Source organism: Fusarium verticillioides, chromosome 5 (genome assembly GCF_000149555.1).
Source record: "Fusarium verticillioides 7600 chromosome 5, whole genome shotgun sequence".
NCBI lineage: Eukaryota > Fungi > Ascomycota > Sordariomycetes > Hypocreales > Nectriaceae > Fusarium > Fusarium verticillioides.
The window spans coordinates 3,995,570-4,011,025 of record NC_031679.1 but is presented as its reverse complement, the minus strand read 5'-3'; the positions used below and the strand labels follow the sequence as shown (position 1 = coordinate 4,011,025).

At 47.3% G+C, this 15,456-nt stretch overlaps 8 protein-coding genes across 8 annotated transcripts; 4 read left to right on the top strand and 4 right to left on the bottom strand.

The window, feature by feature from the left end:
• Window positions 1–123: 123 nt before the first annotated feature.
• Window positions 124–584, bottom strand: FVEG_09367 (hypothetical protein; the record flags this gene model as incomplete). The annotated part of the gene is made up of 3 exons (XM_018898355.1): window positions 124–349; window positions 403–500; window positions 549–584. The coding sequence occupies 3 exons, from the start codon at window positions 582–584 to the stop codon at window positions 124–126; spliced, it is 360 nt and encodes a 119-aa protein (XP_018756223.1).
• Window positions 585–665: 81 nt separating this feature from the next.
• FVEG_16568 (hypothetical protein) lies at window positions 666–974 on the bottom strand (the record flags this gene model as incomplete). Its single annotated transcript, XM_018905816.1, has 1 exon — window positions 666–974. One exon carries the CDS (start codon window positions 972–974, stop codon window positions 666–668), a length of 309 nt encoding a protein of 102 aa, XP_018756222.1.
• A 1,033-nt stretch (window positions 975–2,007) lies between these two features.
• Window positions 2,008–3,631, top strand: FVEG_09366 (hypothetical protein; the record flags this gene model as incomplete). The annotated part of the gene is made up of 4 exons (XM_018898354.1): window positions 2,008–2,352; window positions 2,390–2,519; window positions 2,568–2,657; window positions 2,733–3,631. 4 exons carry the CDS (start codon window positions 2,008–2,010, stop codon window positions 3,629–3,631), a joined length of 1,464 nt encoding a protein of 487 aa, XP_018756221.1.
• Window positions 3,632–5,048: 1,417 nt separating this feature from the next.
• Window positions 5,049–5,558, top strand: FVEG_09365 (hypothetical protein; the record flags this gene model as incomplete). The annotated part of the gene is made up of 2 exons (XM_018898353.1): window positions 5,049–5,051; window positions 5,106–5,558. 2 exons carry the CDS (start codon window positions 5,049–5,051, stop codon window positions 5,556–5,558), a joined length of 456 nt encoding a protein of 151 aa, XP_018756220.1.
• A 768-nt stretch (window positions 5,559–6,326) lies between these two features.
• FVEG_09364 (hypothetical protein) lies at window positions 6,327–7,214 on the top strand (the record flags this gene model as incomplete). Its single annotated transcript, XM_018898352.1, has 3 exons — window positions 6,327–6,466; window positions 6,547–7,058; window positions 7,114–7,214. The coding sequence occupies 3 exons, from the start codon at window positions 6,327–6,329 to the stop codon at window positions 7,212–7,214; spliced, it is 753 nt and encodes a 250-aa protein (XP_018756219.1).
• Window positions 7,215–7,599: 385 nt separating this feature from the next.
• On the bottom strand, window positions 7,600–9,312 carry FVEG_09363 (hypothetical protein; the record flags this gene model as incomplete). Its single annotated transcript, XM_018898351.1, has 4 exons — window positions 7,600–7,841; window positions 7,889–8,594; window positions 8,639–9,063; window positions 9,117–9,312. 4 exons carry the CDS (start codon window positions 9,310–9,312, stop codon window positions 7,600–7,602), a joined length of 1,569 nt encoding a protein of 522 aa, XP_018756218.1.
• A 437-nt stretch (window positions 9,313–9,749) lies between these two features.
• FVEG_09362 (hypothetical protein) lies at window positions 9,750–13,320 on the bottom strand (the record flags this gene model as incomplete). The annotated part of the gene is made up of 5 exons (XM_018898350.1): window positions 9,750–10,839; window positions 10,894–11,871; window positions 11,923–12,242; window positions 12,296–12,681; window positions 12,744–13,320. 5 exons carry the CDS (start codon window positions 13,318–13,320, stop codon window positions 10,005–10,007), a joined length of 3,096 nt encoding a protein of 1,031 aa, XP_018756217.1. The 3' UTR covers window positions 9,750–10,004.
• A 1,876-nt stretch (window positions 13,321–15,196) lies between these two features.
• FVEG_16567 (hypothetical protein) lies at window positions 15,197–15,400 on the top strand (the record flags this gene model as incomplete). Its single annotated transcript, XM_018905815.1, has 1 exon — window positions 15,197–15,400. The coding sequence occupies one exon, from the start codon at window positions 15,197–15,199 to the stop codon at window positions 15,398–15,400; it is 204 nt and encodes a 67-aa protein (XP_018756216.1).
• Window positions 15,401–15,456: the final 56 nt, after the last annotated feature.

Sequence of the window (15,456 nt, the reverse complement as noted above, 5' to 3'; positions counted from 1 at the left end):
AAATTAGCATTACAAGCTGGTAGCTAACTTTGAAGACTTAAAACTTCGAATAGGATCATACAGTCAAGGAGTATAGTGTCAAAAGATGGTTTGATTCAAAGTAGTGCACAATGCTATATAAAGTTATCTCCTTGACGAAGATTTCCGCTTTCGGCCATGAAAAATACTTTGGTGGTTTAGAAGGCTATCCTCTCTGGTAAACGTCGCTTCTGGACATTCGGAGCAATAGTAACGCTTTCTATGCTCTTTCCGCTGGTGCGTTTCCAAATGCCTCGTCAGCTCTCTTTCTTGGAACATCTTCTCACAAAAATAACAAGACCTGAAAGTTGTAGGGGTATTATGATGAGACCTGGGAGAGTAATCAGAAACTCTAATTTGTCACTTTCGCTACTGGTCACCTACTCTGTGTCGTACATTTGTCCTGAAGAGCCGTAGGTATGATCTAGGGAACTAAGCCCCATGCGAGCTCTGACAGCCTCTGTTGTTGCAATGGAAAGAGGCTGGGAGGTTAGTTATTGTGCTAATGAATCTGGGGCTTCTATACCGACTTGGTGCGTGGTGGACTCCTCATGATATGAAGCCATGTTATTGTATTGGCCAAAATCGAACGGAAAAGGCAGAGAATTTGGGATCTCGTAGGATGGGTTAGGTGGTATATTAGGTCTCTAATGAGCCGAAATATATCCTCCAGACACGCCATGTGAGACAGCAGACTGCTCTTCAATAGGTGCCTCTGTGCTGAAGCTAGTCCCAGAAAGTGTCGGCATTAAGCCAGTAGCGAGGTAGCCGTGACTAATGATATTTCTTATTTCACGGAGTGCCTCTGTTTCATCCGGGGTTATTTCGATGTCGCCGTTGTCAAAGTCGAAAGTGGCTAAATTTGCATTTTCCGGGTCCTCATTTGCCCCCGCCATGGAGATGGTGGAATACGCAATGGGAGGAGATGATGGTACAGATTGTTCCACAGATGACATGGTAAAATGAAGTTACTATTATAGAACAACCTGATAAAACTGAAAACAGATGTCTGGATGAACCAAAGCAAGTGGCGTATCCAAAAAGCGAGTTTGTGGTTGTTATTATAAGTCCCTGAGCACTATTCAAGCGTCAACGAGGACAGATTTTGGAGATGTAAAGGTCTTCGAAAACACCGTACCGACCATGGTGCCAAGGTTGATTGATTAGTACGTCATATGTAGGTTGACAGCTAGCTAGTGCGGACGGCCAGCTAATGCGGACGGCCAGCTAATGCGGATGGCCAGCTAATGCGGACGGCCAGCTAATGCAGATGGCCAGCTAATGCAGATGGCCAGCTAATGCAGATGGCTGACTATCTGATGTTTATCTGTGGCCCCCAAACCCCTTGAAAGTCAACTAACCGCAGTTGGTACCGAAGTGCGTATTCTACGTGCTTATGATTTGTCTAACTTACTTCGCGCTCCATCCGCTACGACATTGAAGTTCACCGGTCGGCATTGTGCAAGGGCTTTGAAATTAACATGGATGACCAGCGAATGATTTCAATTCAAAAGCTACAGATCACCTTGCATTCCTATACACTTAATAGTTTACAGGCTCCTCTCCACCCTGCATTTGCATTGCATTGAAACAATCACGGCTGCACTTGATTCGCCGAAGATGACACAACACGGCACAGTGATTGCAAGCGGCTTGAAATCTTACTAGTTGAGAGATCTTTACACATCTGCATTTCAGCCTCTGACGTTCCCCTAAGCACTTCGCGAAAGATAAGCAAGGGGCTTATGTGGAAAGAGGCAACAGATGAGGATTTGCGCTGAAATCGGTTGGATCAGAGCTAGACTCGAGAAATCTTCCAGAGGTCCACAAAGATATGCCTCCAACTGGGATTTACTATATTAAGGAGGCCTACCACGTAAACTTAGCATACTCAGCACCAAGCGAATTCAGAACAATCCGTGAACCCTATCTACTTTGCTCTTCAAATTAAATCTATCATCCCTTTGTGTATCATTTCACAACATCAAAATGAGCTCTTCCAACAACCAAGCATCCCAGGCTCTCAACGACAAGCAGCAGAGACAGTACCAGTGTCTTTGCATTTTGCTTCAGGCTGTCAACGAGACTTGCAAACGCAGGAGCGATATCAGATACTCCTCCGGAAAGAGTCGCAGCTATGCCCTCTTGACCGAATTCCAGAAGACCATGTGCAAAATCGCACAAATTCTCGATAATGAGAAGGGTGGCGATTCTGCCACAGCGCTTATTGTTGCGAAAGGGGCTGCGTGGGACCAGACTACGTTTTTGCTTCAAACTTCAAGAAAAGCACCTGAACTCGAAAGAGCAAAGTCGTTTTCTCTCCGACCTCCTCGAGTACGTGGGAAGCAACCCTGATGAATTGGCTCCCAAGGCACTGCAAAAGAAAGTCTTTGATCGTATTCTTGAGTTCAACTTTCTCAGATTCGATGCATACCTCAACGGACTGGACACTGCTTTGCAGTCTTGCATCGATGACTGCGAGAGATCACAGGACCCTAACAGTAAGCTTATAAATGAATACAGACAGTTCTCTCATCTAACAATGACAGGGTCCAGCGATGTGGCTCAGTTGCAAGCTATCAAACACAAGTCCCTTTTTCCTCGCGACATGACGTCTTCTACTAACTCTAAAAACAAATGTAAGAGGCCAGCCCCATCACCTTCATTTCCCACATTTGCAAAAACACTAGGGACTAAACGAGACTTGAAAATAGTTTTCCGTGACTGCGAAGATCTTATCAAAGCTGTAAATAATAGCCAAATCACCGGAATAGATAAAGTTTTCGACAAGTACATCGGCACTACCGAGCCAGCAATCTCGTATCAATGGAGTCAGCTGCGCCATCATCTTGGCCGTCTTCATTCATTCCGTCAAGCTTCCGAGGCCATAATCGATGCTTCCACAAAGTGGCCCTCGTTATTCAAAAACTTCACTGTTAATTACATTCCATCATCTCGTCTCCAAAGGTTCACTGGCATCAACGGACTGCACGCTTCGCCAACGGAGACTATTCAGGCTGCTTTTCCAGGTCAAGACCTATCATATTACCAAGACGACATCGCGGAACTTCGCAGATACGGCTTGGATGAACAAATCCAGGAACAGGAGCTTAAGTTTCCATCGAAGACTCTGGTTCACTGCGAAGCGAATTTGCACAGTCATCTTATCACCGCTGGAAAAACCCGACCTTGCGACTTCTGGGACGACGTCATGTTTATCGCTACCAGCAAGCCTCCGTGTAGGCTCTGCTATTACTATTTTCAAGACGGTGACAATGACTTTCAAGTACAATCGTCCCATATGAACCTTTACCCCCGATGGCGGCTCCCCGACATTGTTGATTCCAATGATGAAGCAAGCATTCTGCATCGTGAGGAGCTGATAGAAGATATATTCGAGCATATGCAGGGCAGTATACTAAGTGTGTTACAAGAGAAATTCCCTCAGTGGAAACGAAATGATTCTCGTACAGACTCACGAGGCTGTACAGATATTCGAGAGGGTGCGGATAGCAGAACTCCAACTGGCGAACACTACATGCAACCCCCGGTCATGGATGATGACGGTTATGTGAAGGACATTTACACTGATACTTTTGGTCTTGCCCATTGAGCCCTTTTTATTACTAGTTATATTTCAATATGCAACTGGACCTTGGAGCTTTTGTCACTACTGCGTTGTTCTGGCATCACCTTCCATACGAAATTATTGATACCAGTAGTTTGTACTCCCGCGAATCTGAGCTTGTGATAGCAACATCCTTCGGCAACTATAAGTGACATCAGATATCAATGATTAAATCAGCTCATCGTAAAAACACCAGACCGGGCGCGGAGGCTTAGGCTTAGGCATAGGCATAAAGGAGGCTCAGTTGCGTCTCTCGGTACTAGATTATCTCACATGGTTTACGAAATCTCTTCGAACCATTGTAGAATCAATCAGCCAACGCGCGCATATATTCCGAGATCAAGGGTGATTTGATAGGCATACTTTGTTTTTCATAAGGTCTCTCTTGAGTCAGGTAGTATTGTAAGCCAGTATCCGAGAAATCGTGTTCACTAGAGCAAGATGTAAACTGAAGAGATCAAGTATAAAGGTAAGCTTAAGCTTTAATCTAGTGTAAAGCTTTATCTAATTATTATAGGCTTTTTGTACTTTACTCTTAGTAGGTTTCTAAAAGAAGCTCTTGCTATTACTAGTAAGTTTACTGACTAAAACAAAATAGCCTAGTTTGCCAAGAGCTAGAAGCCTGGAGACGTCCTAACACTGGCTCACGTTGACCTAAGTTTCCGCGATCGAGGATCGCGTTGCCTTGTGCAACTGCGCCAAGGATCATTTCAGGCTCCAGTTGTGAGTTATTTATGGATTTATAAAGGGCCGAAGAGTGGCACCTCATTCTTAGAAGTATAGAGGTCACTGGGGGAGGAATGATACAGCTGTTATGGTTGAGTTGGCGCAGGCTTGTGGGTCCTTTGTATTTTGAGTAAGACCAAGTCGCCATCAAGTCAGTCTTGGTTTTCCCACTCCATCCTCAATGTTCTGATATGTCTTACCTGAATTTCAAGTTAGACAGCGACACGGCTGCCTCATTGACTGTCTTTGTTGCATTTAACCAGGCAATGGATGCGCTATGAAGGTGTTGTTCGCAGAACTGAACCGTTCTATGCCAGTCGGGTAAGTAAGGAACTCTGAATGTCATCCTACCAGGAAGCTGAAGGTTCGTGAACATTGCGTAAATAGGCACTGAACTTCTGTGACATATTACAGCAGTGTCAGAGGAGAGTATTACAATTAGACATCACGCTCGGAAAGATAGCCTTTCGCTGAAGGGCCACAGTAATAAGCTTCAATAAGTAACTTTTCGGCTTGAAGATTGGTAGCAAGACCTCCTGCTGTACTCTTTAACTTCAGCCGCAAAGGATAATACCAGACCAGGTCTCAACCCTAGGGTATAAAATAAAATATTTAACCTTGTAGGCATTCTATTCTCATCTCTTCATATCGTCTTGATTACAACCACTTCTCCAAGATGGTAAGAAACAGCCTCTAACTCGAGTATTATTAGCGCTAACAATGAACTGAACAGAAGCTCCTCCTGGACACAATATCAGGCATCCTCTCAATGTCAAGCCTCGGCAAACAAAAAGGCTGGACCTGCGCACAAAGCAGCGGCGCAACGAACCAAGATCTCCAAAACGCCGTCGACGATTTCAGCGTCGTCTTCACGCCCAATGCCTTAGCCGTCCAACCGAAACACTGCTACTTGTCGATCTGTGGCCAACACTACTTCAGCTTGTGTAATTATGGGTACAATGGTTCTCTTGAACCCGTGGGGCAGAGGATACGGGCTAAGGAGTGGGGTCTTCCTGGGGGAAACGGGACGGAATGTCGTGGGAACTTTGGGGACAAGATTAATTATGATTGGTACCAGTTTGGGTTGGTGGATGAGCTGGAGGAGGTTTGGATGAATTCGGAGTATGTACAGGTGAGGGTGTGTAACGGGTCGATCGCGGATGGGGACGGGTCGAGTTTAGCTTGAGAGTAACGTGAAGATTAATATGTTGGTGCTGTTGGAACATTTGCTGAGTGGGAGGACATCTGTCACGCATTTGATCGCGGGTGAACGTGGCAGAGAACTTCTGGTGTCAACATCCTGTCTTGTGGAAAACTATCAAATTTCACCCACGCAGCATTATTTTGCAATGCGTGACACTGGATCGCTTTGAGTGACGGATCAAGCCCAAGATCTCTCTGGTGGATTGATTGGTTTGTGCCATGTAGATGCGGCTACTCTAAACCACTGCGTGTTGATTGTCTGATTATATCAATCGTGCAAGCGTTTGTGCCCAGCACTGCCAGTATCACCGCACAGCAACTAAGGCAAGCTATCGTATGCAAGCGCTAGTTTACAATGGAGCCTAAAGAAAAGGGCGCAGCTCTTTATGGCCCACTCGCTCTCGTCGATTTTACATTACATGTATCTATCTTGTTCCTGGGCCTGGGCAAGAGACGGGAGACTTGGAAGAGATGCTAAGACTCCCCTAAACCTAGATAAAATTACATAAGTCTCTTCATTACTTACCCAAGGTAATGGAAGGTAGGATCAAAGTCTCAAGCTTCCTTGCCTCCTACTGGCCTGTAAGGTATGACGTGATCAATCTCAGTCTTTCTTTCCCTTTCACACCCGAGATCAAGTGCAAGGCCGGGCACCTTCACCATTCAATTTGAAACCACCAACATATTTCTTCATCTCGCAACAGACTTCTTCTTCTTCTACTTGTTACACACATTTCTTACACTCGCAGCAATGGCGGCGCCACTCCAGCATGACCAAAATCTCTCAGACGACATCCAACCTCTTCTCGATGCGTATCCCCAAGTTCTAGCCCGCAAGATGAAAGACGCTGTAAACTATGTCTCTCAGCTCAAGACCCAAGGAGAACGAGTGTTGGTTATTGTCAGGGAGGACGCGACCGCAACGCAAGTCATTACAACGCTGTCACGGAGAAATGCTAACAAACTAATAGTAATTTAAATAAAATGATGCTCGCCAGCGGAATCAACTCCCGCGAAGTTGCCACCTCGTGGCCAAACCCCGAATGCCGTCGTATCGTCAACGAGTTCAACACCGACACCATCGACACCATCGACGTTTTGATCACGACATTCGCGGCGCTCCGTATCCCTGGTGGCCCCAGCTTCCACCCGGGGGCATGCCACCGAGGCATCATGCTCGAGACTCCAGATACCTTGGAGCAGCACTTTGAGACAAGGAAAGTTTTGCTGCGCGGTAACGGGCCATTCGCCTGGAAGGTCCAGTACGTTCCTGGGTCACTCGACTCGTGGCGCGATCTAGCCATGGCGAAACGGGCGGTGGAGCAGGACCAAAACTCGTATCCTGAACTAAATGGTTTTGTTCATCAGCAACGCATGGTCCTTTTCTACGACGTTGCTTATCTGATGGGGAAAGATGAGAGCCAGTATCCAAGAGACCGCGTCCACTGGAGCAAATTGGAAGCCAAAGAGATCAAGCGCGAAGGTGAGTTTTGAGCTTGCCAATCAAGATGAAGCTTCGTCTGACCAGAACATCATAGGTCTTTTTTACTTCGCCCTCGGCAAATTCCTCCATGAAAACCGCGCCGCTGCTAGCAAGCTTTCCGACCGACACATGATGAGTAGGATCGCCAAGAGCTAGACGCCTGGGGATGTCCTGACGATGGATCACATTGACTGCAAATGTCCGGAGAGAAAGGATGGTGTTGTCCTGTATCACTACACGGGGAGTAAGTACCGCCATCAATTGTGAGTAGTCTAAATTATGTATAAAGAGGGGGACCCAGAGCCATAAGTTTATAGCAATTAAAATAAACTCCATAAAAGGTGTCCTAAACTCATCCTAAATATTTTCTAGAGATTCATAGGGAGGATTGGTCAGTTATCTTGGCTGGCCCACCTTCTCTCCAACGTTCCAATAAGTGCTTTTGTCTTCCATTTGATCACTTCATCAACTTTCTCCAGATACCGTATAGTATGTGTCTGCACACAAGGATTTCTTATGCAGTATCCACCTTCAAACAAGCTCACATCAGTGGACCCTCTTCACATTTGGACTGGGCATCAAACCTACAGAGCGAAAGCATGTGTGCGGGTAGATAGAATGCGTTTGCCACATGAGAATTGGACAAAGCGATGCCCATAAGCATGCAGAGGTATGAGGATATGTTCACCTCAGATTCTTGTCTGCTGTAATTGTCTGTTGTCTGTTTGCTGTCGCGCAAGCACAAAACGGCCTTGGCTGCGTAGTAATGCTGCATCGCCACCACTCGAGCAGGTTAGCAAACCGCAAGGTCGAGGTGAACGGTAACTCACCAGGCACCGACGCAGCAAAGCAGATGACTGGAAACGGCCTGTCGCTGGTGATATCCGCCGCCTTGTGAAATATGGGCTTGAATGAAACTGGTCTGGCATTATACCATTCCTGAATCTCCCTCTCGACAGCCTCCCACTTCCCAAGATCACCATCCAGACTTTCCATCGGCAGAAATAACCTCATCAGTTTCGCAAAGTTATAAACTGCCCTGTTCGCATATGCCGAGTCATCAGATCTTCGAAACACCGTCGATCTCTCAAAGTTCTCAAGACAAATCTCAAGCGGTTCCCTACGAACAACATACACATAAATAGCTTGCCGAAGATGAACCCAACTCGCTGCCTCCGCCAACCCACCTTGCATCACAAACCTCGCGATGACTTCATGATTCAACAGATTCTGCGTTCCGCTGAGATGATGATAGTAAGAATCCGTCTCGTTATCATTCTCCTCGTACAAGCGCGCGATAACAACGGCAGTGAGGAGCGTTGAGTCCCAGGTCTCGGGAGGTTGAGTGAAAGCTTCGATGAGGAGTTTGATGCACTTGTTGTGGTAGAATGTGCTTTCGATGTCGGAGGAGGTGTTGGTGCAGCGGGAGTCGTAGCGGCTTGCGAGGGCGAGGAGGCCGTTCATTATCATGGGTTGGTGGAGGGCTAGGCGGGGGACTTCGAGGGCGAAATGGCGGGCGTCGTCGCATGCGTCGGACTGAGGAGTTAGTCAAGGGCGTGATTGGAGAGAGGAGTTCTTACAAGAGGTGCGAGTTTGTGGATGTATGTCATGAAGAGAAACGCTTCTCGTTCTGTCAACTCGAAGGGATCCTGACTTTGACCGTGACCTGTCAAATCTTGGCCAGTCCCATGAGAAGAGCTTTGTGGGCCGAGAATAAAAGGGATGGATGCTTGTGGGAGTGACGAGCTCTCTGTGTGATCTGGTTGATATGCTGGGTTCGTGTTCTGATCAATTGGGGAGTCGGTGATGAGATTCGAGGGCGACTCCCAGTAACTGAACACTTGCTCCAAAGGCGCAGTTTCTTGTTGGGATTGAATTGTGTCGTCTATCGATATTTCCATCATCCCTTCTGATATCGGCTGTGTTGCCAACTCGTTCGTCTCCGGTCTGGTGTCCGCTTCCTCAGGTACCTTGCCATCAATCCCACGGGGCGTCGTGAAAGAGACTACAACAAGTCAATACAACTCTACACAAAAGATCTCATCGCTAGATACGTACTCTTCTGAGGAACCTTTGCCCACTTCCGCCCAGATTCCTTCTGTGTTTCTGAGTGAGTGTGTTTGAACCGAATGTCATTCTCAAACCGACATTCCTGCCCTGACTCTAGACACGTGCCGCATTGAGATGCGCCAGGTTGAGTGACGCATTTTCTGTGTCGGCGGCGACAGGCGGTGCAGCATTTTACTCGCTTCATGATGCTGCGCAGCTGTTGCTGGGATATTGTAAGAGGTGGAATGGAATCTGGGGTTGATGATATGGGGAGGAGACAATAACAGGGAATTGCTAGGCGCATGCGCTAAATCCGCTAAAGAACTTCGAGTTCAGGCTACCGTGATTGGTGGCCGTGGAGAGCTGTAGGGTGATCAGGTTCCAGGGAGCAGTGTACGCAGTGAGTTGAGAGCATCACAGATGCTGCGACTGTGACTACAAACGGTTGTCGCTTGACTCTGTTCGACGAGCAGGATCGCGAGTTTAGTAAATATTGAAAACTTTCTCGTCATCACTCTGTGAAGCAGCCGAACCGTTGCGTAAGACATCCTCCGTCTTGAAGCATTCGATTTCATAGTGCTATTCTTGACACCCATCACAATTCTTCTCTGGGGCACATGGGAAACGAAAATCATGGAGACTGTTGCATAAAGAAGTAAATTAGGCGAAGCTAGTATCACACAGTATCAACTCTTATGCTGCAACTATCAGCCCAGAAACTCCCGAATCCCAGATCCATAATATAGAACCGGCGATCCCAGCCTTGCGTTCCCAGAGCCCTATTGTAGACGGCTCAATTCTCAATTGCCGCTTCCATTTTCGTGATGCAAACGATCAAGTTCCATCATTCCATGCAACTCTGTACCAAAACTATCATCCGCGCTCTGAAGTTCCCCCTCAAATTCGCCTATCACGCTCCATCCTCAAGCGAGACTCATCATCTTCCAAGTTCGACCGAATCTCGGCGGCTTGTCTGAACTCCAGACGTAGATGAAGATCTCCATCTGCACTGACTGCAACGTAGCCGGGCTTGAGAGGATTGCGCGAGTCCAACATGACTCCGTCCTCTAGTTCGGGAGAGTTTCCTTCAATCATATCCAGAGTCAATTCGCCTTGCTCCGGACTCCAGCGACGAGCAATAAGAGACAAGGGCTTTAGGCCAACCTCCTTGAAACGTCCTGGATTCTGCATGAGATAGGTGGCCAACGCTGAGTAGAAATGGCCCTCTCGAGCTACCAAGGGATGCTCCTGTTCAGCCCAGGTCACTCGAGTCCGGGGGTACCGGTTGCTGTCTTGTCCAAGATACCGTTTGATCAACTCAAACGCGCAAATGACCCGATGTTCTCCTTGAATTTCGTCTGGAATTTCTCCCTCAGCGGCAAGGATGTCAGCATACTTCGACACCATCCATGTTTCGTCCCAACCATCGAACGAGTTCTCCATATAGAGAACGTCCCAGTGGACCTCACGCTTCTGTCCTATTCTCCAAAGACGGCCGAACCCGTGAAGCAGGGTGGGGATGTTGTCGGGATATTCCACGACGATTCCATGATGGCAGGCTCCTTGGAGGTTCATACCGAATCCATCAAGTTGAAAGGAGACGACCAGGGCGTCGATCTTTTCGTCTGGATCGTTGAACTTGCTGACAATCTCAGCGCGCCGACGAGGCTTGTTCGAGCTTCTGATGTTTAGAGTTGTCACACCAATGCTAGTAAGTAAGGCCGCTAGGATCCTATTGAAATGTTAGTCATAATAGCATGATATTGAGAGGTCTGATGAAACTCACAAGGAGGTCAAAGGATTGTCAACAAATACTAGAACGCGATGTCCATGTTCCTTCAATTCCAGAACACGTTTTACTGTCCAACAGACCTTGGGACTTCGTGCACAGAACGTTTTCACGATGTCTTGACGAGACTCAGGGAACTCGACATTTTGATCTTGATGCATCTCACTGAGATACCATAGGAGACCGCCCACTCCGTCTTTCGCTAGGACTTTCTCGATCTCCTTGCGGTCCTTAGTCTCGGTGGTGGCAGCGTTTGCTTCGGGGAGGTTGAGTGAGTTCAATCTGTCTAAACAAGGCTTGTTGTTTGTCACTTTTTGACCTATTGGAGAATTGAGGGCAGATGGCAAATCTTTGTCATCCTCACCACTGGGTTTCAGCGTTAGAGGGTAAAATTCGACGTTGGTAGTGGACAAAGCCAGCGTTCGGACGATGGTAGGATTGGGCCACAAATGCTGTGCTTTGTCAAAGGTACCATGGCCAATGTCTTTACCCTTGTCCCAACTATCATAAAACAGTTTTGGGTAATGCTTCTTTATGATTCTATACAAATCATTCTGATCTTCGTCGTTATAGGGTTGAACGTTGACAGTTCTGATGTGCATTCGGGGAATACCTTCGCTTGGCACCACAGTCGTTCCATCAGGCATGGTCGTAGGTGTCAACATTCCACGGCGAAGACAAAACATATTCAGAAGAGGCCGAATAGCTTCCCGTGCGACTCCAGGCTTCTCGGACTTCATTTCCTCGCCGAACTTCTGAAAGAGGTCCGGGTTCATTAAGAACAAGGGACCCTTCTTTTCCTGGATATATGCGATGTACTCTTCCCTCATACGATGATCACGGAAAGTCATCGGCCCAACTGTTGAACGTTCTGATTGGATGATGTGGTCTAGAGTAAGACCCCTGTACCTCTCACCATTTTGGAGAGCTTGCCAAGCTTCCTGCTTGAAATACACGCGGGCGGACAACCGAGGGCTGTAAACGAACGGCCACTGTCTTCGCCATAGCAAAGTGACATAGCCCTACATGTCCTCTTGGTGGTTTAGAAGTGGTGTCGCCGAAGCTACAAGGGTCGCTTCATGCTCCAACTCGGTGATCAACTGGTGTGTTTGGGTGCGAGGTCTCCGAATGGCGTATACATCATCACAGATAATCCAGTTATAGCTCTGACCCTGGATAGAGAACTTTAGCTCTTGCTTTTCAACATCTGGACGTTTCTTTCGCTTCGACTTGAGAAGCTGTTGCAATCGCGTCTGGTTGGCGGCTTTTTGCTTTTTCATTTCCTCCTGGTCAACCATGCGACTTCTGGCCGTATCATACGGAATGATGGCGATGTTACGAAGGGTCTGGCACATGATCGTTAGAAAAAAAACATTAGCCTGTAGATATCGTCACTCACCTCGATGTTTCTGTGTGAAGCGGCATTCTCATCAACCCAGGATTGCAGACCAACTTTTCCCTTCATGGTATGCCGTTTCGCCAACTCATCAACCGCTTGGGCCTTTTTTCCATAGCAGATCTTGATTTTAAAGAAGTTTGGGAACCAGTTTAACCATTCCCGAAATGTCTGATATGCGAGATTAGAGGGACAGAGGATGATGCTTGGCTTGAACCGTCTCTTATCATCTCGCGGTCTGAAGGTTCCCGCCTCAACCTCTGCTTTCACTCGGTGATAATGTATGGCTAGCGCAAGGCCAATTTGAACAGTCTTTCCAGTTCCACACTCATCCGCAAGGAGTGCAGCACGGAGTGGCGAGTCCAGAGTGGTCGAGATCCACTCGGCACCTGTCACAGCCGTTGTTAGCAATGAACCTCCAACCTCGGGATTAATGCAGCTTGAAACTTACCAGCAATCTGATGGGGCTTTACTTTCTGTTGGTCCGTCGTGACTCCTGGAATTGTCACACCATCTCTCCAATCAATATCATTCGTTTCAACTCCCACTGTGCGACAAATTGCTTCCAGATCTTGCTGGTATGGTTCCATTGTCTTCAGGAGTTGTGTATGGCTACCGCTAGCAATCTGATCGCCAGCTCTAGCATTGGCATGGGTTGCTAGCCACACTTTGAGCTCTTGCATCGCAGCTTGGGGAATGGGTGGAAAGGAAGAAGGAAGTCGAATGCTGGAGGGACGTTTTGGGACATTTTGAGAAGTAGGGGCAACTTTTGGGGCTCCTGGAGCTTCACTGGCGACAGAGACTCTGGTAGTCTCATTCTCATTGCCCAGCTGCTCGTTGTTACTGCTAGGCTCTGCGGAATCGTGAGAAGTCTTGAGGCGCTTTGAAGGATCATCGTTTGTCGGTGACGCGCTGCGCTTCTCTCCAGTTGAACCTTCAGATGCGCGTGCTATTGAGTTAGCATTCTGAGGCGTGGGCCCTGGATCAGAAGTCGCCTCAATCAGGTGTGAGGGAGGATCAGTATCCATGACGAAGAAATTGTAGGCTTCCTGAAAAGATCCAGCAAAATGAACTGTCAAAGCCAACTGAGAGCGGCAGCGGTGACCCCAAGATTTAATACCGAGGTTAATTGAAGACAGGGAAGACAGGACGCTTGTGGAGTGGAGATGAGAAGAGAAGAAGAGTAGGTTAAGGTTGAGGGAGCTGCTTTGTAGGCAGAAGGGGTCACGTGATTGCAATTAGTGAATGAATCACTCCTCCGGTGACTGCACTGCACGCCAGTGGTGAAGTGGAAGGCAGCTGCTATCGTAAGGCACCGCTACCGGAACTACTTACTGCCGATAGATCGAAAGCCAGAGTCGTTGGATATGTAGAGACCTTCGAGGTTCGATCTTGAGGTTGATTCTCTCAAACCCTCATCCTGCAATCAAGCTTGGACGAGGCTCAACAGAGTCAAAGCTGAGCTCAGAGGCTTCGATCATCGACGGCAGCACCTTATTTCAGTGGAGAGATTCTACAGTTGTTCTTTGATCTGCATTGCTATCGGGCTGTGGCAAGAATCACTGGGCCCATTCAAGCTGGAGGGACTCTATGGGTAGAGGCACATTATCCATTGCCCAGTCTCTTGGCAGCTCACCAAATTGAATGATGCATATTAATTACTGAGTCAGTTGGAGTGAATGTGCTGACCCTAAATGGAGCCTTTCAACTCTGCAGGGTCATAACTTTGACGCACTGTCATGCACCGACAGCAATGCCTATGATTTGATCATTGCAGAGTCATTCCGCCCTCAATATCAATGCTTAACCACGACAATGGAAGAAAATAAGATCAATTGCGACAACTAAGTTTGCTTCGGCGAAATTGACGACTCGGCATGAGAGAAAGAATATTGATTCCAACTTCTGACATCGACAGCACCACAATGTATTCTTCTAAAAAGACTCCTCGTTCAAAAATATGGCTCTCACATGTCATTAATTGAGAGATCTCACTCACATCTCATAGGCTTTGGTGGACCAATCAATGATATCGTCCGGGAGGTCAGGTCGAACACTCACTCTGTGGCCTCTGGTACGGTGAAGCTCCCAGAGGTAACGAAAATGACTTGCACCATCATCGCAGGGCAGTGCCGTCCATGGAGGACGTAACACAGCTATTTAGCGGATCTGACTCGTGGCTAATCCCTCGCAAGTTCCCGAGTTCGAATTCAGTCTTATCATTTCTGATTTCGGATGACACTAACGAAGGCAAGGAGCATTGAATTAGTTCTCAAGAATAAATACTCTAAATACGTGATGACGGCCAATTTTGCTCTCAATTATCTTGGTCGGTTGGTATGATATGTTGCCGCTTTTAATTGACGACGGGGAGCTTATGCCAATTTCGACCTTATCTACCTGGTAAATACTACGATGACACTGGAAACTGTTAACAGGGACTGAGTACCGTCTAGAGCCACAAGTCTGTATCCAGCTGGTTGCTGCCACTGGCAAAATCATCTAAGATCTAGATCTGGGCCTGAGGTTGAACCCCTGCGAGCTAAATGGAACACGCCCCTTGAACTCTCAGCCTCACTGAACAAGGGCATTCAAAGTCTTGAACAAGCCATTTTTGACAAAGAACAAAGGCTCACAAAGGTACCAGTGCCATTCAGCTTACAAACAAATAGCTGGCTAGCAGATAGAACTAACATCCGTATCTGGTAGAGTTGAAGACGGCAACTTGTCTCTTTAATCCCACGTCCTGACCCTGACTCACCTCGATCCGACCCAACACAACTCAACTCACAAGGACACCTAAGGTAACAGTTACTACAACTAAATTACACAAATTTAAGGCAAGTCAAAATGCCTCGCACTTCTGAAGAACACCCGACTCTTTCACGAAATGACCCACAAGCAATGTCTTCCGATTTCCTCTACGAAGTCAACGAGCGCCTTATCGAATGGCTAAAGCAAGACGCAACAAACTTCGACGATGAACCATCTGAAGAAGACACGCCTTCTGACGAAGAAGAACCGGAAACTAAGTCGCATAACCCTTTTGGACGAATGGCTCACGGCCTGAAGAAGTGGTTCACACACAATTGCCATCGCGAGGGCTAAAGGTTTCGAGATCTCGTACTGTGCAGATAATGAAGTTGCTCACTTAATGTTTCCCT